The sequence below is a fragment of the Lemur catta genome, chromosome 7 (assembly GCF_020740605.2).
Source record: "Lemur catta isolate mLemCat1 chromosome 7, mLemCat1.pri, whole genome shotgun sequence".
Classification (NCBI taxonomy): Eukaryota; Metazoa; Chordata; class Mammalia; order Primates; family Lemuridae; genus Lemur; species Lemur catta.
In genome coordinates, this window is record NC_059134.1 from 34,418,801 (window position 1) to 34,442,949 (window position 24,149).

At 33.4% G+C, this 24,149-nt stretch overlaps 1 protein-coding gene across 1 annotated transcript in view; it reads right to left on the reverse strand.

Annotated features, from left to right (window-relative positions):
- DYNC2H1 (dynein cytoplasmic 2 heavy chain 1) overlaps positions 1-24,149 on the reverse strand; it is a 279,710-nt gene that overhangs the window by 155,033 nt on the left and 100,528 nt on the right. Inside the window, exons 60-65 of the mRNA XM_045556812.1 lie at positions 22,039-22,125; positions 18,610-18,736; positions 16,369-16,510; positions 15,685-15,794; positions 9,140-9,238; positions 4,950-5,073 (exon numbers count right to left, since the gene is read on the reverse strand). Of these exons, the coding sequence (XP_045412768.1) occupies positions 4,950-5,073; positions 9,140-9,238; positions 15,685-15,794; positions 16,369-16,510; positions 18,610-18,736; positions 22,039-22,125 (689 nt within the window). The remainder of the gene's footprint in view (positions 1-4,949; positions 5,074-9,139; positions 9,239-15,684; positions 15,795-16,368; positions 16,511-18,609; positions 18,737-22,038; positions 22,126-24,149) is intronic.

Sequence of the window (24,149 nt, forward strand, 5' to 3'; positions counted from 1 at the left end):
AAATTTTACAGAACAAATTTTTTTTTTATTAATACACCTTTGTTCATCTTTTATATTTTTGTTTTATTTTTAAAATGAACACATTTAAAAACCAAAGAATAAAATAAGTTTCAACAAAATAATCCTCCCAGATTGATCAGCACAATTAGAACATTAGTAAGCCATAAGGGCTAAATTCCCAGCAGCTACATTCATGATTTAGTTCTAACTTTCCCCACCTGACTGACGCCACTACTGCACAAGGGTGCGTGACAAGAGTTTATGGGGGTTGAGTACGCCAGTCTGTTATCAGCTTTTGACAACAGTGCACTATGTTTCTGTTTGAAGTGGAATTTGTGAATAGTTGCACGGCTCAATAGTACTTTTTAATTCTGTCTGCTTAACAGCCCATGATGTCAAAGAAGACCAAGAGAACACTGAAGAAAGAAAACAGATTTTTTTAATGAGAGCTGGGAATTGCAATATTATCTTGTTTCTGCTAAGGATAAGATGATTTGCTTGCTTTGTGACACTGCAATATCAACATTAAAGAAATTCAATGCTCATCAGCATGATAACACTCATAAGGACCACAAATATTTTAAATTAGAGGGAGAGGCATGAAAGGTTGTATTGCAGAAATTAAAAGATGAAAAGCAAAAGCAAAGACAATTCTTTCAAGCAGCAACAAGACCTGGAAATAATGCCACTGAAGCAACTTATAAAGTAGCTTATATGCTCGGGGGGGAAAAAGAGAAGCCATTCAATGATGTAGAAATTGTGAAAGAATGCATTGTTGAAGTTGTAGAATGCTTAGACCACGATAATGTTTCAAAGTATAAACAACTACCTCTTTCAGGGAGAACCACAACTGATCAGCAGTATGAATTAGCCTTCAACTTAAAAGAACCACTTCATGCAATACTTCAAAAAATATATACATATTATTCAATCACTCTGGATGTATCATTGGATACTACTGACTCGCACAGGTTTTATACTTCATTCGGGTCGTAACAGAAGCTTTGCTATAAAGAGTTACTCACTTTGGGCACTCTTGATAACAGAACACAGGGAATAAGTATCTTCAACAACTTTCAAGATAAATTTCATGAAGTTGGACTGAATTTGGTAAATTTAAACAAGTGTATGTACAGACAGTGCACCTTCCATGACAGGAAAACATGAAGGGTTTACTGCACAGATTAAAAAAGTATTAACAGATCCAGATGCCCTCACTTCTTCTCATTGTATCTTGCATCAGCAAAATCTCTGTGTTAAAGCTATTTTAAGTGACACTTTGTAACAAGTTCTAAGTATTGTTAACTATATTCGTGCAAATGCAACAAGGCATCTTCAGTTTTGCAATGTGCTAAAGTTGAAAGATGAGGTATTCAGTGTGGATTTACCTTATCATTCTAAAGTGTGTTGGCAATCGCAGGGACAGGTGTTAGCCAAAATTTTATTTCTGTGGGAACAGATAGTTAAACTTTATGAAGAACAGAATTAGCAATGTGAATTACTGAAAGAAGATTTCCATAGAAATGCAGCATTTCTGTGTGACATCATGTCAAATCAAAATGATTTGAATATTTGTTTGCAAGGTAAAACTAAGTCTATAATGATATGTGGGCAAAAACCCAAGCATTTCATAAAAAAAAAAAAAAAAAGAAAGCTATCTTTTTTCAAAACACTTCTTCAAAAGGAAATTTCGGATGAACATTTTCCCCAGTTAGCAAAAGTCATTGATAAGCAGGATGACATATGCAAATCATTTGAAGAATACACAGCTGTTACAGGCCTATTAATTGGAGAATACAATGAAAGTTTCACTGACTTTGAGAATCATGATATCACACTCAAGTTAGCATTTCAGCCTCACCTAGTTGATATTACCAAAGCACCTAAAGAACTAGAGATGAAATTGAGTGAGCTATCAGGAGATGACAGTTTAAAATCATTGCTTGATGCTAAGAAAGATCCAGTTGAAATATGAAAAAAAATGCAGTAGAATTCCCATGCCTTTGGCAACATGCCCAAAAAATGTTTTCTTGCTTTTCAACTTCTTATTACTATGAATCTACATTCTCCTACTTAACCCAAATCAAGATGTCCTTAAGGTCACAAATGACTGACACCCATCTAAAAGATCAACTGAAACTGCAACCTCCATGCTGCAACCAAATATCCAAATGTTTTCCAACAAAAAGCAGACACAACAAAGGCATTAAAAGGTTAGTTAACTTTAAAATTCAGAAATAGTTTTCATCTTTTGAAATTATTAAATACATAGTATTTATATTTTTACAAAATAATGTACATTTTTAAGTATATGTAATTGAAGTTTCTTTAATGTAGCCTTATTTGATTACAGCTGAATTAATGTGGCCTTCCAACATGAAAAAGTTCCCCACCTCTGGACTAAGCTATAATATGTAAAGAAGCAGAAGTCACTCAATATTAGCTGGGAGAAGAGAATGTTTAGTTATTTTTATGGTTATAGAAAGTGTTCTTATCTTTGTGCTCAAACATGGTTATGGTCACAGAACGACCTGTCTGATGTTGGTGTTCTGTGAAATAATTTATACTCAACAGAAATACACGATGGCCAAGCTGTTAGAGCCAGGACAGCTCCTAGCCAACAGTAGTCAGGTGTTGCTTTTTTCTTTCTCATTTATGCAAGGTACAAAAATAATCAAAATTTATCTATGCTGTTATAAGTCAGGAATGTGGTTATACTTGGGGGTGGGAGGGGTAAATTAGTAGGTTTCTGGAGTGCTAATAAAGTTCTATGTCTTGATCTGGGTGCTTATACAGGTGTATTCAATTTGTAAAAATTCATGAGCTATACATTTCTTCTTCTATATATTTGTATTTCAGTAAAAAGTTAAAATTGAAAAATGAATGGTTTTCTCTGGTGAGTAGGATAGTCCTGGGAAGGGGAGGAATAGAATGCTGCAGCCATTCTGTATTATTTGATTTTGTAACCCATGCATGTATTATTTTGATATAACCTTTTTAAAATATTTTAAAATTATTGTTTTATTGTCTACAAAAGACCCTTCAGCATAAGTGCCATATCCTAATCATATAAAATATCCAATGTAAAACCATACAGTCCAACACAGTCTTAACTATATGAAGTCTTCATTTACACCGGAGTTAACCTGCAATGCAGTTATGACTACTTTTTCCTTCTGAACACAAAATCTGTACTGTACTTTAGAGAACTATGAAGACAAATGATGAAGCACAAGTATAAGATATGGTCTCCTGCTCCCTTTCTAGGGGAAGTCCTAATTTACGTGGCTATTATCTTGTTTTCAGAATCTGGATCAGGCTAGGATATTTTGTTTTGTTCTACTGGTCAACATATATAATAGATATGGACATTTGGGGTGCTTGGATGCATGGATATATTAATTGGATACATTCACTGTGACACTTTTGTTGACTTCTATAACAATTAGACAGAGATTTAGACAAGATCAGTCTATTAGGTATACCCAAATCCTATCAATATTTACAGTTAAAAGAAATGCATCATGCCAGGAAGTGAAAAAGAATCTGTATTTTCACACCAGGCAGGAGCACTATATAATTTTATCTGTCTGGATTTTGGAAACCAATGCTGCTTGAAGGTTTACTATGACCACTGAAACTTAAACCAGGAAGTAGCCACTATTGCTTCCACAGTGCCTGACATAAAAATTGTTGTGACAACTGAAACTTGTTATGCAGACTGGGATATTACTGATGATTACTAATGATTTCTTCTTTCCATTCCCTTGAGAATAAGACCAAAATCAGTTCATCGTTTGTATACAGTACACCTTTACAGGTCCAAACTCTTCAGAAATACATTATCAAATGAGTTAGATACACTCAAGTGCCATGAGAACTGCCACTAGGTCCAAATTCCATTCCATTATATAGATTACATTTTGGTAATCATCGTCACTGAGAAACTATTCACATCGTATTACATACCATTCAGGCACAACTAACTTAAGAAGAAACGGACTTAAATGAAGACAAATCTAAAACCCTGACACTCAAATGACCAAATGGACATTTCCCAAGGAGCATGCTACAGCCCATCATGAATAAACTGCTGGCTTTACAGCCACTAAATACAAAGAAATAGAACCCACATCTTAATGCCCTCTTGGCCTCAAGCATATATGGACCTGGAAATTATACTATAGCCCCTTTATCGGTCAAAAAAAAATTGTGGCTAAGTTTGCATGGCAGCTCCTGCTTTGAAAGTAATACAAGCAGTTGTATTCATGGGATAATAAATGATCAAAGAATAGTGCATGCTTTGCTGTTTGTCTGCTTTGCTCCAATAACCCCAATTTTCTTTTTAAACCTTGCAGTGCTAGCAATGTGTGGGATGTAAGTATGCATATGTATATATGCATATGTGCATGTCTGTGTATGTACGTATGTACACTTTCCATGACACACACTTAAAAGTTTCTGGGCATCCACTTTCTAATCGTTGAAGACTTGGTTGGGTGCCTGTGCAGAAAAGAGTTAACATAGCAATCCTGAGACCGCCATCCCTAGAAAGGCCTGCTTGCATAGTTGGCCTGTAACCAGTGCCTAGAAACTTGGATTTTGGGAGAGTTTTCACCATTCTCAGAACAAATAAAAGTAGCTCACTGTGCCTAAACTGTTTGTACAAACAATGTGGTTTATGCTGAACACCTGCGTTCCTCTGGGGAGTCTAAAATTTTGCTATATACTAGGGAGAGTTTGCTGACATAATCAGCCCCCATAAAAACTCTGAGTACTGGGTCTCTAATGAGCTTCCCTGGTAGACAACATTTTACACGTGGCACAACTTGTTGCTGGGGGACTTAAGCATGTCATGTGTGATTTTACTAGAAGAGAACTCCCGGAAGCATGTACCTGTTTTCAGAAAATTTAAATAAGTTTCTTTCTGGAAAGTGTCAAATATTTACCTTGTGCAACCAGATCTCGTCTCAACAACGGATAAAGAACAGGTTCTACACCATCCATCTCTTGTATAATAAGGGTTTTCCCAAAACGTACTGCCAACTCAAGAGCTGTGATAAAGTTACTATCCTAAGAGGATAAAAAAGAATTTATATTAATTCTGTTATCTCACTATTTACAAAGGTCCTTATAAATAATGAGTGAAGACATTAATAGGAATAATATGAATATTTAAAAATTTAATATGCATGTTAATAATTCAAATTATTTGTGATTGTTTTTCTACTTATAAGTACTTGGTGATGAATTATTTTAGTTGAACAAATTATCTTAAAAACTTCATAATTTATACAGACTTGTAAGAAAATAAGTATTTTACCATTTTTTAAATTGTGGTAAAAAAGAAATCCATATAACATGAAATCTACCCTCTTCACCAATTTTTAAGTGTATACTATTGTTGACCATAAGCACAGTGTTGTACAACAGCAGATCTCTAGAACTTTTTCATCTTCCACATCTAGAACTCTATACCCCATCAATAGCAAATTCCTATTTCTCCCACAATATAAAAGCCTTTCTTCAATTTTCTACAATAATTTCAAAGTGTTACAGAAACAAAATTTCAAATTCTATATACAATAAGTTACTCACCCAGGTATCAATAAAAACTACCTTGCCTATGTTCAGAATCACACATTGAATGGGAGAAAAAGGCAACATGATGAATTCTATTAATAGTAAACTTTTCTTGGTGTGATAGGTCTAATCCTTGTGAACAGAACCTTTAGACAAAATTCTAGAACTAGTGAAGAATTTTGAGGCTTTCTGACTAGAGAAGAGTAGTTTTAAATATCATCCTAGGCCTAAAAGGAAGGTAAAAAGATATAATATTTGAAGTGATAATTATTAAAATCTCATACTGCAAAACAGAAATGGATTAAAGAATTTACATATTATATAATTTACAATTATTCTTACCAAAAACAAATGAAGTAGAAACCTTCATTTTATAAGTTTTAGAGGTAATTTTTCAAAAAACTAAAGAATAGCTATGAAAGTTAATCATATGCTAAGCCTTCTTAAAAAAAAACACACACACACACAAAATTTATTTAAAATCTGACCAAAAATAATTTCCTCTGCAAGATAAATATGACAGTGAGAAGTCACTACCAAAAAGACTCTGATTACATTTCACTGACTGATATGTCAAATCTTGGGATCAAGATGCTTGTTAGTGAGTTACAGGAATAGGAAATTATGGAAGGCATTGAGAGGAACTGTAAATATTTTTAAAGGCCAGGCGGCTTTTCTGATTCTCCAAGCTAAGTCAGTAATACTTACTTCTACAGAATTTATGTCCTTAATTATAATTTAGTGTAAATGCTTTTTTGTCTCTCTAACCTATTAGACTGTCCTTGTCATTAGGGAAGGAATTCTGACTACTTAACTCACTGTGAAATTCCCAGTGCTTAGATCAATACTTAGCACCAAATAAATATTCTTTTTCCAATTTTTTTTTATTTTCTAAATTTAAGGGGTACAAGTGAAGTTTTCTTACATATATTGTGCAGTAGCAAATTCCTGGCTTTTAGAGTAACCACATCTGAACAGTGTACATTGCACCCATCAAGTAATTTCTCATCTCTGAATCCCCTCCCACCCCCTTTCCGAGTCTCCAGTAGCTATTATTCCACACTCTGTGTCAACGTGTACACATTTTTCAACTCCTACTTGTAAGTGAGAATATGCTGTAGTTTCTGAGTTGTTTCACTTAAGATAATGGCCTTCAATTTCATCCCATGTTGCTGCAGAAGACATGATTTCATTCTTTTTAATGGCTAAATAATATTCCATTATGTATATATACCAAATTTTCTTTATCCAATCATCTGTTGATGGACACTTAGGTTGATTCCATACTGTGATTAGTACCGCAAAAAACATATGAGCCCACGTATCTTTTTGATATAATGATTTCTTTTCCTTTGGGTATATACCCAGTAGATGGAATGGTAGTTCTATTTTTAGCTCTTTGAGAAATCCCCATACTGTTTTTCATAGAGGTTGTACTACTTTACATTCCCACCATAAGTGTATGAATGTATGTCCTCTGCATCCTCACCATTTGTTATTTTTTGACGTTTTAATAATAGCCATTCTGGCCCGGCGTGGTGAATCATGCCTGTAATCCCCGCACTTTGGGAGGCCAAGACAGGAGGACTGCTTGAGGCCAGGAGTTCAAGACCAATCTGAACAACATAGCAAGACCCCACCTCTACAAAAAATTTAAAAAAAAATATTTAGTTGGGTATGGTGGTGCATGCCTGTAGTCCCAGCTACGCAGGAGGCTGAGCCAAGAGGATTGCTTGAGTCCAGAAGTTCGAAGTTATAGTGAACTATTATCACACCGCTGTACTCTAGCCTGGGCTACAATAGTGAGACTCTATTTCAAAAATAAATACATAGTAGCCATTTTGACTCGTGTAATATCTCAATGTAGCTTTAACTTGCATTTCCCTGATGATTAGTGATGATGAACATTTTTTCATATGCTTGTTGGCAATTTTTATGTCTTCTTTCAAAAATGTCCTTTGAGCACTCTGAGGTTACTTGTTTTTTGTTGCTGTTGAGCTGTTTGAGTTCCTTATAAATTCTGGATATCACTCCCCTGCTACATAGTTTATAAATATTTTTCTCCCATTCTGCAGATTGTTCACTCTGGTTTTTTTTTTTTTTTTTTTTTTTTTTTGCTGTGCAGAAGATTTTCAGTTGAATTAAGTCCCATTTGTCTATTTTTGTTTTTGTTGCTTGTGCTTTTGAGGTCTTAGTTATGAATTTTTTCCTAAAACAATGTCCACAAGGGTTATCCTTAGGTTTTCTTCTAGCATTTTTATGATTTCAGGTCTTACAGTTAAATCTTTGATCCATCTTAGTTGATTTTTGATGAGAAGATGGGGGTCCTGTTTTCATTCTTCATATGGCAATCCAATTTTCCCAGCACCATTTATTGCAAAGGGTGTGCTTTCCCCGGTGTATGTTTTGTTGACTTCGTCAACAATCAATTAGCTATAGATATGTTCTGGGTTTTCTATTTTGTTCCATTGACCTATATATCTATTTTTATAGCAGTACTATGCTGTTTTGGTTAGTATAGCCTTGTAGGATAATTTGAGGGCAGGTAATATGAAGCCTTGTTCTTTTTGCTTAGGATTGCTTTGGCTATTCAGGCTCTTTTTTGGTTCTATATGAATTTTAGGATTGTTTGTTCTAATTCTGTGAAAAATGACATTAATATTTTGATAGGGATTGCACTGAATCTGTAGATTGCTTTGCAGAGTGTAGTCATTTTAATGATGTTAATTCTGATCCATGAGCATGGGATGTTTTTCCATTTGTTTGTGTCATCTACAATTTCTTTCATCAATGTTTTGTAATTTTCTTTGTAGAAATCTTTCACCTCCTCAGTTAAATATATTCCTAGGTCTTTGCAGGGGGGTGGGGGGATTGTTGCTATTGTAAATGGTATTTCCTTTTTGATTTGGTTCTCAGCTTGACTTATTGCTGTATAGAAATGCTACTGATTTTTGTACATTGAATTTGTATCCTGAAACTTTACTGAACTCATTTATCAAATCTAAGAGTTTTTTGGTGGACTCTTTAGGGTTTCAAGGTATAAAATCATGTTGTCAGCAAACAGAGATAATTTGACTTCCTCTTTTCCAATTTGGATGTCTTTTATACCTTCATCTTGTCTGAATGCTCTGGCTAGGACTTCTAGTACTGTGTTGAATAGGAGTGGTGAAAAGTAGACATCCTTGTTTGTTCCAGTTCTTAGGGGGATTGCTTTCAATTTTTCCCCATTCAGTATGATATTGGCTGTGGGTTTGTTGTATATAGCTTTTATTATTCTGAGGTATGTTCCATCTATGCATAGTTTGTTGAGGGTTTATCAGGAAGGGATGCTGAATTTTACCAAATACTTTTTCTGCATCTATTGAGATGATCATATGATTTTTGTTCTTATCCCCTTTTTACAGATTAGAAAGTTTAACCTAAGAGAGTTACATTTCTTTCCCTAGGTCCCACACCAGGTAAGTTATAAGGCTCGGTCTTGAATCTATGTTTTCTGATTATAGACTCAGAGTTCTTTTCACTATAACATGGTATCTAAATTATTAGTAATACATACCTGCTGATTAATAACTTCCAAACGTGAGTCTTTCAAATGTGTTTTTAACCATTCTGTAGCTTGGGAAGAAGGATCTATAAGAAATGGGCATACTCGACTCTAGTTTAAAAAAGAAAAGGAAAGTAATGTTTTTAAAATGAATAAAAGTTTCCATAGAAATGATTTGCTAAAAATTATGAATCAATTATTAAATGAGCTTTTCCCTCAGGCTTTGGAGAACAAAAATATGCAACCATAAAAAGGAAAGAAAGGTACAGTTTTTAGCTGTATCAGAAGCCACATTAATAAATTCAGTGACCAGAAATTTAATATTAGGTAATTAAATTTAGCCACAGTAAAGTGATTATAGTTCTATTTACCACACAATAACACAGAAAATGTGTCTTAACAATATCCTAAGATGCTGATACCATTTGCACCACTCTTTTTGGTTTTTTTCAACACACAGTCAAGTTATTCCCTAACCTGATATATTTTTTTGTTGAATAAACCATAAAGGCCTTAAAAAAGAAGTATGAGCTAATCTTAAACATACTGTTGAAATAATTATAATTGTTTACATTTTAAGACATTAATTCTTCTAAAGTAGTAAATACCTAAGTATCCTAGAAGAATTACATAGGTTGCAGGTTAAGATCTAGTGAACTAGAGACTAAATTAATTCTGAAATGTCACACTAATCAAACTGTAAGACCAACAGGAAGCAAGAAACTAGTGAAAATGCCCTACACACACAATGGCAGTTAGTAAACGATGACTAATTATATATGCATAAAATATATATCACATATATGATAAATTTAAAAGTCATCTAATAATCATTGCTACCTAGTAAATCAGATTTAAATAACTGTCCTAATTTTTCTTAAGTTTTTACATTTATTTGAAAAATGTAATGCAACTGTCTGCTACAGGGATAAGAGAATATATATATGAAAGAATAAAATGAAAACAGAATTGGGGTACAGTAGTTACTCCCTTTACCCACAGTTTCTCTTTCCATAGTTTCAGTTACTTGTGGTAAATCATAATCCCAAAATAGGTGATACAGTACAAGATATTTTGAGAAATAGAAACCACATTCACAGAACGTTTATTATAGTATATTGTTATAATTGTTCTATTTTATTATTAGTTACTGTTAATCTCTTACTGTGACTAATTTATAAATTAAACTCCATCATAGGTATGTATGTATAGGAAAAAACAGTATATGTAGGGTTCGGTACTATCCAGGTTTCAGGTATCCTCTGGGACTCTTGCAATATATCCCCTATGGATAAGTGGGGGTGTGCAGCATGGGGGAATACTGTATATCTAATAAGAAAATATATGTTATCTCAGTCAGTGGTATACCAAGAGGGAGGGAGATGGTAGGGACTATCTGTCCTGTGGACAAATAGTTTTTCATCACCAGTGTTGTTTAGAATTGCCAGCACATGGTGGTAATAAAGAGATGATTTGTCTTAAAACAACTTTACTATTATTTTAAAATTCTCTACAGACAAGGTACTCTGTTTCGCTGGTACCCAGAATAGACTACTCCCACCACATTTCCTCCCATGTTACACCACTACATGATCTTCACCCAGCATCTATTTCTAGAGGTTTCACTTATATGTTCCACATATAAATGTGCTATTTCAAGCAAAATGACATGGTGAGTAAATAGCTTCTCAAGTGTTACCATGGTGCTACACCTAGTTTTTAGATCTAATTTTATGCTAGTATTTAATAATAAAAGTTTCACAATGCTACTAGATTTATTTTAAATTGTTGAAATTTAAGTTTAAATTATTTTAAATTTTTAAAAAGTTCTTACCCATGATTTCAAACCAATGATCTGATGCAGTCAAATAAAAAAAAAAAAGGTAATGTTTCAAAACATCATGTTTTTAACAAAGAAAATATGCTTAAGAATTTCAAATGGTACTTACAAGTTTCTTTTCATCTTATTTATATTTCTCCAGAGAGATTTAGACAAGATTCCCAACGTACATTTTATCTCTGTGTTCCATGAATAAATGTAGTTAAATTCCACATTTAACAAATTATAATAGATCCAAAAATATTAAACTTTCATTCCTTTATTCATTTATTTATTCATCTATTATATGTTAGGTAACAACTACAGTAGGATAGCACAAGGGGTACAGAATTAATAAGATATATTCCCTTACCCTCAATACTTCACATCCAATAAAGAAGCAAAAATGAAAATTTCATCATCAAGAAGTGTACAAGATACTATAAAAGGATGGCAGATAGAGTTAGGGTAAGCTTCTAGAAAACAATTCAAGTCAAACTACACCAAGAGAGATTAGCTAGACAAAGAAGTGAAAAAAATATTTCAGGCAAAAACAACAGTATGATATAGAGGGGAATAAAAATGTTCGGAGTATTTGGGAAACTTCCAGCACTTTGATGTAGCTGGAGTAAAAAAGTGTGGGCAAAGATACATATTAAATGGCAGGAGTAATCTTGAATTTGTCTGATTATGAATAGCTTCTTATGCTATGTCTAAGGATACTGAAATTTTAATACTGCAGGTAATCGGAAGTCACTAAAATCTATTAACTGAGGCAATATTATGAATAGATTAATATTTTAGAAAGATCACTCCAACAGCAGTAAAGGAAGTGATACTAAGGGCAAGGGCCCAGCTAATATAATGTATTTATCCAGGTACAAAATGAGGAAGGCATAAATAAAGCCACTGGCAGTGGATGTGGTTAAAAAAGGATGAATTTATGAGACAATTGAGAAGTAGATTTGATAAGACTGGTTGAACAATTAACTCAATAAAAAAGTAAAGAGACATAGTGAGAATGACTCAGATTTGTAGCTTGCACTACTGGGCCAAGACTGTGATATCTCCAGCGGTAGAAAATAAAAGAGAAGTAGGTTATTAGGAATGGGAGAGAAAGAGAAAAAAGCTTTACAGTTTTTGCCTGAAAAAAGCTTTACAGTGGAGGGCTGCTTTGCATACCCTGCATGCTCCCTCAATGTATTTCTGAAGGGGCTATCAATATGAGCAGGTAACCCAAGCTAACCAATGAGAATACTTTCGGGAGGCTGGCATATATGGTGTAGTGCAGAGGGAGGGAGTGACACATCTTTAGTCAGAAAACAAAAACTCCAATAATGGTAAATGTGCAGTCACCAATGGCCATTGTTAACAAAGGGTAAAGAGAACCTATCTGAGGATGAATCTATCCGTTAAGATGAAGAGAGAGAAGTTGTGGTAACATCTTTTGAATTCTGAAGCTTGCCCCAATCTTTTGGATATCTCAGTTATTTAAAAGCATAATTTTTTAATTTTTTGCTTAAATGTGTTGTAATTGGACACTGAAAGATTCCTGACTTAAAAAAATAGACAATGGTGAATTTAGTTAAAGGCAGATAAAGCTTGAGCTGCCTAGGAAGCTCCAGATAGATATATTTAACAGGTAGTTGGAACTATGTAGGTCAGGAGTTCAGAAGAGAGGTCAATAACTAGAGTTATAAACACTGATTTAAATTCTTCTTTTTTGGGAAAGGGAGATTGTATAGGGAATATTTTTGAAAGAGATGACTTTTAAAACATGTAAGATAGTCTATAATTGTAGACTTGGAAATAAGAGCAAAAATATTTTATAAATAAAACTAAAGTCTATCTCTTGATTAGCTAAGGAAAGTTACATTAACAGGAAGAATGCAAAACAAGTAAGGTTAAACACACACACACACACACACACACACACACACATACACATGCACACATATACAGACACTCCTATGACCAGTTTTAGAACATAAACTGGGGCTAGACCAGTGTAGAGCTTGCTTCTATCACTTGATAGCTACGTGAACCTTGGCCAAGTGATTTAACTCTTCTGTACTTCGATCTCCTTATCTATAAAAAGGATAATACAGGTACCTACTAGATTGATTTGGGAATTACATGAGTTAAGTGTTTAAGTGCTTTACCTATGTAATTCTCAAACAGTAATATATGCACAACATAGTAAGTACTACATAAGCTTCCTCATCATTATTATTATTTGAGAATTGAAGATTTTTTCACTCTGTGATTTACCTTTATAACTTTATATTCTTAGTCTAGTATCAAATTAGTTTGCATGTTTTTCAGCAAATACCAAGCAGCAAGAAGGAAAAAAATCTCAGAAACTTTGAGTGGTTAAAAGAAAACCAAGTTGACAGTGAACTGTCCATAAACAATAAAACACAAATATCCATTAGATGTCTTCCCAAGAAAAATGTATATAAAGCATGAAATTAAAATTAATCATCTTTTCCATCTCCTTTCTGGATGCTTCTCACACCCTCTCCATAGTTTCTAACAGCCTTATAATCTCCATTATACACTGAGTTGTCCAACATTAAAAAGATCATATAATTTACCACCCAAACCAAGCTTATGAAAGTGAAAGAAAAACTATGAATAATTACATCAGGACAGCAGGTGTAAACCATAGCCCAAGCAATCCAGGACATATGATTGCCATGGCCAAATTTTTCCCTGCCTCTCAGAGACATAGGTCATATGAGTTTTCTGCTAATGTGATAAAACTAACTATTGTTACTAGGCCAAGGGTACATAAGGATTTGACTATTTACTCTACCAGACAATACATGTACTTCAAAAGTTAGCTTAACCTAAATATGAGAGTTTCAAGCATCTTTGTGAGATCAACAAAAGAATAATTTTGGACATAAAAGGCTTTCCTTAGCATGACTACAAGACTTGAATCCGGGAAAGCCTTCTGCTGAGAGGTAGAATATCAGAAAAGCTTTAGTATAGTTAATGAGGAGATCTAACATACCCTTGAATCAAAAATACATCTTATTTTTCATGCCTAGCCATCTTTTCTCAGGGAAGACTTCCCAGAAGCCCAATTTGTATACATTTAGAGATTAATTTCACATATATCACATGATGATGTTATGAAGAGATATTATAGACACGCGCTATCTAATCACATCCTTAACTACAAGAACGTCTTTTAAATCTAGCCTACCTTAGAATTGAGATGGAGTTTTGACCATAATGGCAAATTCATTTCAACAAAACAAATTACCCTAACAAATTTCTTCAAATGCTTTTTGTTTTGTCATATAAGTAGACATAAATATCTAAAAGGAATTTGGTAATATTAAACAGAAAGTAAATCTAAGCTTATCACGAAATTTAATTGCAAAAGAAATTTCCCCATATTCTTTAAGAAAGACAATTCAGAAAATAAAATTATGTATTTTCAACCAATATCAGTAAAAAATAAAAATTATTCAGATAAATATATTTTTTCTAAATGCTTACCCCCCTGGTTTCTTATGGAATGAAAAAATAACTCTTAAACAAATTTTATTTTTTTTTAATATGCAAGCAATTGCTTTCTTGGATCACTGAAACAGGAAGAAGTGATTATGAAACATTGGAGAAGGAATAACAAATATGATAAAAAGCATTTAGTTTGCTATAATGCAATGAATTTATTTATATACATACTTAGAGTTCCAGATTTATAATTCCAGTGTGAAAATGATAAAAAACTTTCTAAAAAGTAAATTTAAAAATAGGCCAAATCAAATTAAAAGAAGGAAAAACTATTTAATTTGTGGTCAGCAACTCTCTACTGGTAAGACACCAATGTAATGAGCCAAAGTATGGTCAGGTAATTAATAGGTCTAATAAAACAAAACAAATTGTCCATGACTGAACCAGACCCAAAATATGAATCTTATAGTTTATGCTACATAAAGAGGTACATTTAATGTTCATGCCTTCTTTGAGACTATCGAGTTATAGAATAAGGAAATGGTGTATGGGCAGGGAAAAGGGTTACAGAGAGGAAAGAATATACTAATATTATGAAGTATAAGCTATTGAGAGAAAGAACAAAAAAAAATTCACATTATCAATGGGGAAAATTTGTCTTCCAATTTCCGTATCAGAGTAAACCAAGTTAACGGTAAAATTCAAATGTTATTCAAAGTAATGATTTGTGTACATGGCCTTAAATTTGATTTTCATATTCACTCCCAATAAGGTTGTGATATTTCAACTTTAAACAATGACTTCTGGAAAACATACACTATGTGAAAGAATAATTTTCCAAAATATGCATACAGTCATCTCTAACTTTTAACTTAAACTTATCCCTTTCACTTTGTATAATTTTGTTTGGCAAAATAAAATAAAAATATAAATTTTATGAAGCCATATACTCTAGCTGAAGGAATTATACAACCAAATGAATCGGGTATCCCTAAAACATTTCTATTACTATTAGGAAGCTCCATTTAGAAAACTTTTCCAACAAAATAATGCCATTTTAGTTTATACTTTTATATTAAGGTAAAAATAAATTATATTGAAAATTTTATACTAACTGAATCATAAATGAATTTTCATTAGCAAAATATTTTCACTTTTATGTAACTAAGAAAAGGATAACTATTGAAAGCCTAGGAATCTGAAGAATGCAATTGCTGTAGCAAGCCTGAAAAGAAAACATTTATAATGAGAAAATTAAATTAATTACCTGTAATATAACAAGAGCATTTTCTATGGAAAGGTCATCTGATGGTAGGCCTTCACTTTTCCAAATTAACTGTTCGCTTTCAGTACAAAGAAATCGCCTCAGATCAAATTCTGAGAAGTTAAAGACATTGATAATACGTTACTACAATGATCTTGCATTTGAAGAAGGGAAGGGTATAAAACTACTTAAAATAGTCTGAAAAAAAGTCCTATGCTAATCCTTAATTTGAAATCCATTATTCCACATTTAATACCCAAAACCAAGGGGGGAAAAAAGCTTTAAAAAAAGTACAAAGAAACAGAACTCAGTTAAATCATAATTCTTTGAGTGAAAGTTTCACAACAATAATTTTGTGAAAACCACTAAAATCACAAGGAATTTTTTAAGTTCCTACATCTTATGACATAAAATTATTATAAAAAGCTATATAATGTTTAACTGCATTCATACAATATCAAAAATAATTCAGTGGTCTCAGTTTTTTACAGTTATTTAGGAATAGACGAATCATAATAACAAAACAATTCTCAGAACATTTGTGGAATTCAGCAAATCTAAAGGAGCTATGTTATCCTTGTAACTCACAGAAAATTTTCCCGATTTAAAAAAAGTAAAATAACAAAGGTCAAAATGTGCATTTTTAGTATACTGAAATTTCAAATTAATGAATAACTAAATACAAACTTTCAAGACCAGCTGACTTGGTCCATTCCTCCAAACAGGTTTTTCTTAGACACTCAGGAGCAGCAGAAAGATATGTAATAAATGCAGCAGCCAGTTGAGCTCTTTTAGGAAGAGTAGCTAACTCCTCTGTTATCTCTGCCACCTGGTGGGAGGTAGGGGGAGACAGATGTATATGGATATGTTTTAACATGGAAGAAAATGACCACTTTATAGTTTTGACTGTGGGGAAAAAAATCATACATTGGTTTAAGTAATAATCCTTTTTTTTGAATACAACAACACGTAAAAATATCAAAAAGACCTCATATCCTATTGTGGTATTTTTAAAAACTATAAAATTCTAATATATTTGTAGAAACAAACATATTTTGTCATTGAAAGTTCCTAATGATCATAATGAAAGGAGAACTTTCATTCCAACCACAGTAGAATGTGAATTTGCGATCACTCTGTAAAACAAAATCAAGACACAGAGTATGAACAAAGGCACAAAACAAAAATAAAGCATGAAAACTCATTAGGGAACAGTTAGTGTGAATAAAGCATAAGATTCACCAGAAATGGTAATTATATAAAAGGAATGAAAACAGACAGGTAGAATTGATTGTACGTAGATGTGAAAGGATTCCCATGACATGCAAAGGAATTTAACCTGTTTAACCTGTGGCATGAGCCACTGAAAGTGTTTAAGTACACAGTGAGTAATGTAATCAGATTGGGTTTTAGAAAGATTAATTCAGATGACAAAGGAAGGATGGACTAATTAAAGGGTCAGCTAGGAGGAAGACAAGTTTTTAAAAATCCAGACAAGAAAAGGATTGGATAAAAGATGGAAGAAAAATATATAGAATATTTGCAAATGGATATGATGAGTAAACAAGGAAGAATCTAAGACAACCCACACATTTTTAGTTTGGATGCCCAGAGAAAGATGCCTTCAGTGAAATAGGAAATAAAAGAGACATGGAATAAGAAAAAGAAAATAAGTTAATTCAGACATGTTGGATTTGAGTTCCTGAGAGACAACTAAACACAAATGTCTAAAGTATAGTTGAAAATATAAATTTAAAACTCAGCAGTCTAGAAATATAGCTCTGGTCATCATCATGATATAGGTGATATTAAAACTGGATGAGATAATTTCAAAATAGTTACAAGAAAAATTGGTGAGGAAGGGAATAATGAACACAATCAACATTACTTGGTGAGCAGAAGAGGAAGATCAGGTGAGGGAAGGAATCTAACTGGTTAAAGAAAAAAAAAAGCAAAAAACAAGAGATAAGACTAACAAAGTTAAAATTATAGAGTATTTGAAGAAGAAATAAATAGCCAACAGTGTCAAATCCTAAAATTACTGTCCTGGTGAAGGCAAATTTTAAAAAGTTTCTAAGGAGTACAAAATTCTCCATCAATTCATTTTCATCCTGCCTTTCCCCTAAATAACACTGGTTACTAAAAGGAAAATAGGTTATTTTGCCTACAATCTATTCATATAAAGATATTCATTTAAAGATTAATTCACATAATGGGCCTTTTACATCTAGATCATTTACCCTAAGCCAGCTGCAAATTAATGGATATTTTTCTCTCCTTTTTTTTTTTTTCCAAACAAATACTTTACATTATAGTTTTCCTATGATTTAAAATAGCAGTCCCGACCTTTCTGGCACCAGGGACCAGTTTCATGGTAGACAATTCTTCCATGGACTGAGGCAGGGAGGATGATTTTGGGATGATTCAAGCATATTACATTTATTGTCCACTTTATTTCTATCAATGTTACATTGTCACTTGCCACTCACTGATAAGGTTTTCACATGAGTCTTCAAGTAATTGATTTATGATGGTCTCTGTGCAGTCAAACCTCTCTGCTAATGATAATCTGTATTTGCAGCTGCTCCCCAGCACTAGCATCACTGCCTCTGCTCCACCTCAGATCATCAGGCATTAAATTCTCGTAAGAAACATGCGGCCTAGATCCCTGGCATGCGCAGGTTACAATCGGGCTCATGTTCCTATGAGAAACTAAGGCCACCACTAATCTGACAGGAGGTAGAGCTCAGGCAGTGATGCGAGCAATGGGGAGTGGCTGCAAATACAGATGAAGCTTCACTCACACACCTCCTGCTGTACGGCAGGTTCCTAACAGGCTATGGACCAGCACTGGTCTGTGGTCCAATTCAGGGATTCAGGACCACAGTTTTAAAGGAAGACTCTTTATGACTCCCCTTTCAAACAAACCTGTGCATTCCATCTCTTGTGTTCTCTATCAAGCTGATTAATTAAGACTTCTGCAGCTTTGATTGTCTCTTGTGCTTTGCTTACTTCAGCTTCAAGTTTAGCAGCTTCTGAAGTCCTGCTCTGAAATCTATGAAAACATTAATTAAAAGAAAAAGGATTTAAGAGAGATTAATGAAATTATCCTTACATAATAAAGTGAACTTTTATGACAGAATTTAATTAATGATAATAATGATAATATTTCTGTAAAAAATATCAGTAATAGAACAAATATATTAGCACATATATTTAAAGTGTAGCATTGTCTACCTCCAAAAACTTGACGGGGCCTCCATGCCCTACTACATTTTATGCAAATTTCTCAATATGGCACTTAAGGCCCTGTTTTAAGACTTATCTAATCCATCTTTCTAGTTTTATTTCATTCTATCTCAGTTCAGCAAAACTATATGTCAACATCAGAAGAATTCTATTTTCTCAATAAATATCCTATCCTTTATCTTCTGTGTTCTTCAGGATGTTCTACTTGCTTGGATATCTTCCAACTACTCCCTTATTCCCTCACCCCTCAACCCAACCCCCTCCAACATCTACCACTAAAAATATAAATAAAATTTCAAAATTCACCACAAATACCCAGTACATTATACATAATCTCTCCCTATATGCCTATTCACCAAAGTTTATAATTCTTTTTAAATTATTTTCCTTGAAAAATACTTGTACAATTTTATTATTTTGTTAAGTATAATAGCAATATTCTACATAATTACTCATTCAACAAATATGTAAGTCCTTATAATATGCCCAAGATTATGCCAATTATCATAAAATTGGCATGTCACTTAATTCTTAGAACAGTTCAAAGTAAGTATTATAAATCTCATGTTACAGATATAGAAAGTTAGACCCAAAGAGATTATTGTACAAGGTTAGTAAATAATCCAATAATCAGTAAAGGACCAAAATTCATATACAGAAGTACCTGGCATTAAGTTCCATGCACTGTACAGTACATTTCATTGCCTCTCTAAGTACCTTCTTCCTTCCTCCCCTAGGCACAAGACTCTAGAACTAAGCTGTCCAATATGATAGCCATGAGCCACTTTGTGACTATTTAAATTTAATTAAAAATAAATAAAATTAAAAATTGAATGCTTCAGTCATATTACATATATTTCAAGCACGTAGTAGCCACATATGGCTACTGGCTACCATATCAGACAGCACAGATTATAGAACATTTCTATCATCTCACAAAGTTCCACTGGACAGCACTGCTCTAGAATCAAGAAAGAGAAAGGCACATCTTTACTTACTGCAACAGTTCATACTATTTTTGCAATAAATATTTGTTAAATCATGCCAACTCATGTTTCTGTACAAGTTGTATTAAAAATGGCAAACATCTCCTTAATTTTGTCAAATTAGAATTTAAAAATTGATAGATCATGCTCATTTTCCAATTCTTTGTTGATATACAAGAAAATAAGACTGTCACTCATAGCCTATAGTCAATTAAACCTTAGTCAAGGATCATGATAAGTAAAAGCATGGAAATCAACATTAACTCATTCTTGACAATGACTCCATAATGGAAAATGTCATTCTGCTTTACTTAAAATTAAAAGTTAACTCCAAAGGTTTCTGTAATAATCCTTCCAAAATATTTGTGTTAATAGTATGATATAGTAGTTAAGAACAGAAACTTTATGGAATTACATAAATCTACTATCTAATGCTGGCTTAGTCACTTACTAGCTGCTCAACTTTAGGCAAATAAGCCTGTCTAATTTTAAGCTTCCTAATCTGCTAAATAGAAAAATAATAATTACCTCTCATCATCATTCTAAGGATTAAAAAGATAATATGCAAAGTGCCTAGTACAACACCTGATATAGCAAGTGACTAACAAATAATCAAAACATTGCCCTAATATGTTACTCAATAAACAATTGAGAATTAGCTGAATATTAAAGTACCGATTGTGAGCATATGACACTGAAAATAATGAATTATATTTGTTTTCCTTATACTTCTCTGATAACACCTGGCAGAAAATGATGTGAGTTCTTTCCTATGTTTCTAACATAAAAATTGTTCAGGAATATTGAAAACACTAGGTTTATGGGCTTAAAATTTTCGTTTTGGTTTATTTATGTATTTATTTATTTATTTTTTTTTTTGAGACAGAGTCTCACTTTGTTGCCCGGGCTAGAGTGAGTGCCATGGCATCAGCCTAGCTCACAGCAACCTCAGACTCCTGGGCTTAAGCGATCCTACTGCCTCAGCCTCCCGAGTAGCTGGGACTACAGGCATGAGCCACCATGCCTGGCTAATTTTTTTGTATATATATTTTTAGTTGGCCAGATAATTTCTTTCTATTTTTAGTAGAGACGGGGTCTCACTCTTGCTCAGGCTGGTCTCGAACTCCTGACCTCGAGTGATCCACCCGCCTCGGCCTCCCAGAGCTAGGATTACAGGCGTGAGCCACCGCGCCCGGCCCGTTTTGGTTTATTTTTTTCTCTATAAGTGAATATGAGAGAGAGAGAAAGATCTGTTTCCTCAATATAGAGAAAAAAATCATAGTTTTAATCTGATGAATTTTTTTCTTGGTACAATTATTTTTCTTCCGTAAAAACAAAAAAGGAAGCATGACACATCACTTCCAAAAAAAATCCTGTAGTTTATAGAAAAGTATGACTCTCGTAAAACAAAAAGCAACTATAACGTATACTATATTTAACCACATCATTCTTCAGCTTTCTAATCTTCACAATTTTTACAAAAAAATTTAAAAGATTTATAATAATTCCCAAATTGATGTACTTCTACCCCATACTAAATAGCAATCACAGGGACCCAGAGATACATGAAAGGCTTTAATACTAATCATATGCATAAATGGTCCTTAGCTTGAGTATAATATTTGCATGAAGAATTTTTGATTTAATACAAAGAAGACAAAAGCTAAAAGGACAGAATTTTGAACATGCTAATGCACCCTTGGGAAGATTATAGAATAGGTGGGCCCATAGCATCATCTGACATAAAGGAGTCTAAAATCTAAAAGTCAAAATATAATAGGAAAGAAATCAAAATGTCAAATATAAACACTTCCAGCATTAACTCATTACATTCAATTCCTCTTGCTGCATTTTCTCACCAATGATTGGGAATATATACAGTGATAGCTATACAAACGGAGACTTAAAAGATTTTTATTCTTACCAAAAATTTTCTTTAAAAGGAGCACCTTCTATATTATTCTATACCCTTCCCAACTGTAGAGTGATTAATCACAAAAAGAAGTGAAAACAGTCATTACAACTAAGATTTTAAAAATTCAGAATTGGTTGATGTTTCAAATATTCAAATATTTCAAATATAATTTGAAATATTCATAATATATTTCAAAACTTAACTTACTTCTCTTTGAGTTCTGATACCTTCTGACCAACAGAATTAAGAAGTTCCTCTAGTTTCCTTTTTCTATCTTCAGTTTTCTTCAAGTTTCTAAAATATAATTCAATATTATAAAAGTCATTCTATTTATCAACAATAAAACAGCAGCAGCATCTTAAAATGTAATCTTACAGTAAATATATGACAGTGTAAACTGTTAATACTTCAGTATTATAACACTTTTGCTTAGAACTTAATTTGAAAAGCAATGCTGAAATTAAAAATGTATCCTTTAACCCAACTATACCACTTCTAGGAATCTATATTAAAAAAAACACTTGTTCATGTAGATTTCTGGATAAAAATGGTAAGCCAAACATATTCGTTTATCTTCTATCCCTTCTAAAACCCTACTAGTAATAAAATGAAACCAAGGGAATAAAAAAGATATATATGAGCAAGAATAAAGAGAATGAAAGAGAACAGTATGACAAAGGAGAAATTTCAATAAAATTTTGAAAAGTAATAATTGACACACCAGAATGCAAAAAGCCAAAAGCTAAATGCTGCAGGAAGAAGAGCCAAAAGCAGAATTCCAAAACACTCAACAAAAATAGACAACAGGTACTTCTGAAGGTAACAATAAAGCTACATACAGAGGATCATTTAATAGTTGGTATTATTATATAAAGAGTTTGACCTCATATTCCCTACTCCACTGACAGTAAACTATTCTCTTAACACAACCCAGAATTGCTGTAAGTCTAGCTTATGCCCCCACCCATCTCCATCCATCCCTGCCCACACCCTATGCAAAAGATATGAGGATTCTGTTTAAAAAATGACTGATACCACACACCCCCCAAAATACCCACCAATATTAAGGTGTTGCCATCAAATGGCCAGGCCACAACTGATCACCTACAGAGCCAAGGAATCCAGGCCACACACTCAAAGATCCCATCCAGATTTCCATCACTTCACAATTAATTACTAACAAACAGCCAAGGACAAGACACATCAAAGAAGCTTTCTAACTTGAAAGAGAACAAAACAAACAAATGCAGAAAGAATTATCAAGGCCAGAAGCAAAAGTAAAATTAAAAAAAAAAACTTTAGGCCGGGCACGGTGGCTCACACCTGTAATCCTAGCACTCTGGGAGGCCGAGACAGGTGGATCGCTCGAGGTCAGGAGTTCAAGACCAGCCTGAGCAAGAGCGAGACCCCGTCTCTACTAAAAATAGAAAGAAATTATATGGACAATTAAAAATATATATAGAAAAAATCAGCTGGGCATGGTGGCGCATGCCTGTAGTCCCAGCTACTCAGGAGGCTGAGGCAGTAGGATCCCTTAAGCCCAGGAGTTTGAGGTTGCTGTGAGCTAGGCTGACGCCACGGCACTCACTCTAGCCAGGCAACAGAGCAAGACTCTGTCTCAAAAAAAGAAAAAAAAAACCTTAATATTCTGAGAGAGATAGAGAACATATTTGATGTAAGAAACAAGGAGATGCTATTTTTTAAAAAATGTAAAATTGAAAAAAATAATGGAACTTTGGAAATTACAAATGTAATAGCAAAAACCAAAATGAAACAGTGTAATGGAAAGGACAATACATCTGAGATATTAAAACAAAAGACAAAACTCATGGTAACTAGGTAGGGCTACTGTGTACTGCTAGGCATTTGTGCACTGCACAAACACCTGATCGAGCGTCTTCCCAGAAGGGGTGCCTTTTTCTATTTTGTACAAAGATGTTATAATTGCTAGCAGAACCCTGAAATTATTACAGAAGATATAAGAGCATATTATATTAGTCCAAGTATTCTCATAAAAGACTAATAGAGTTTCAGATAAAGAAAATGATGCCAACACTTCTACCTGCCTATTCAGAATCATTGATAAAGCCTCAGATTTGTTCTGGCATGCACTCCTCCCTCGCCTAGGTTAGGTAGATACTGCCTGATCTAATCATTTTAAGTAAGGAGAAAGCAAGGGCAAGAGAATATCTGCTGGAAGTCTTCTTGGAAAGATTTCCTTGTTCTTAAAAAGAGACACACGCTTATTAAAAAAAAAAGTTTACAGGAAAAAACAATCCCTTTCTTTCAACTACATGTCGTTTTGTCTGAACAGAACT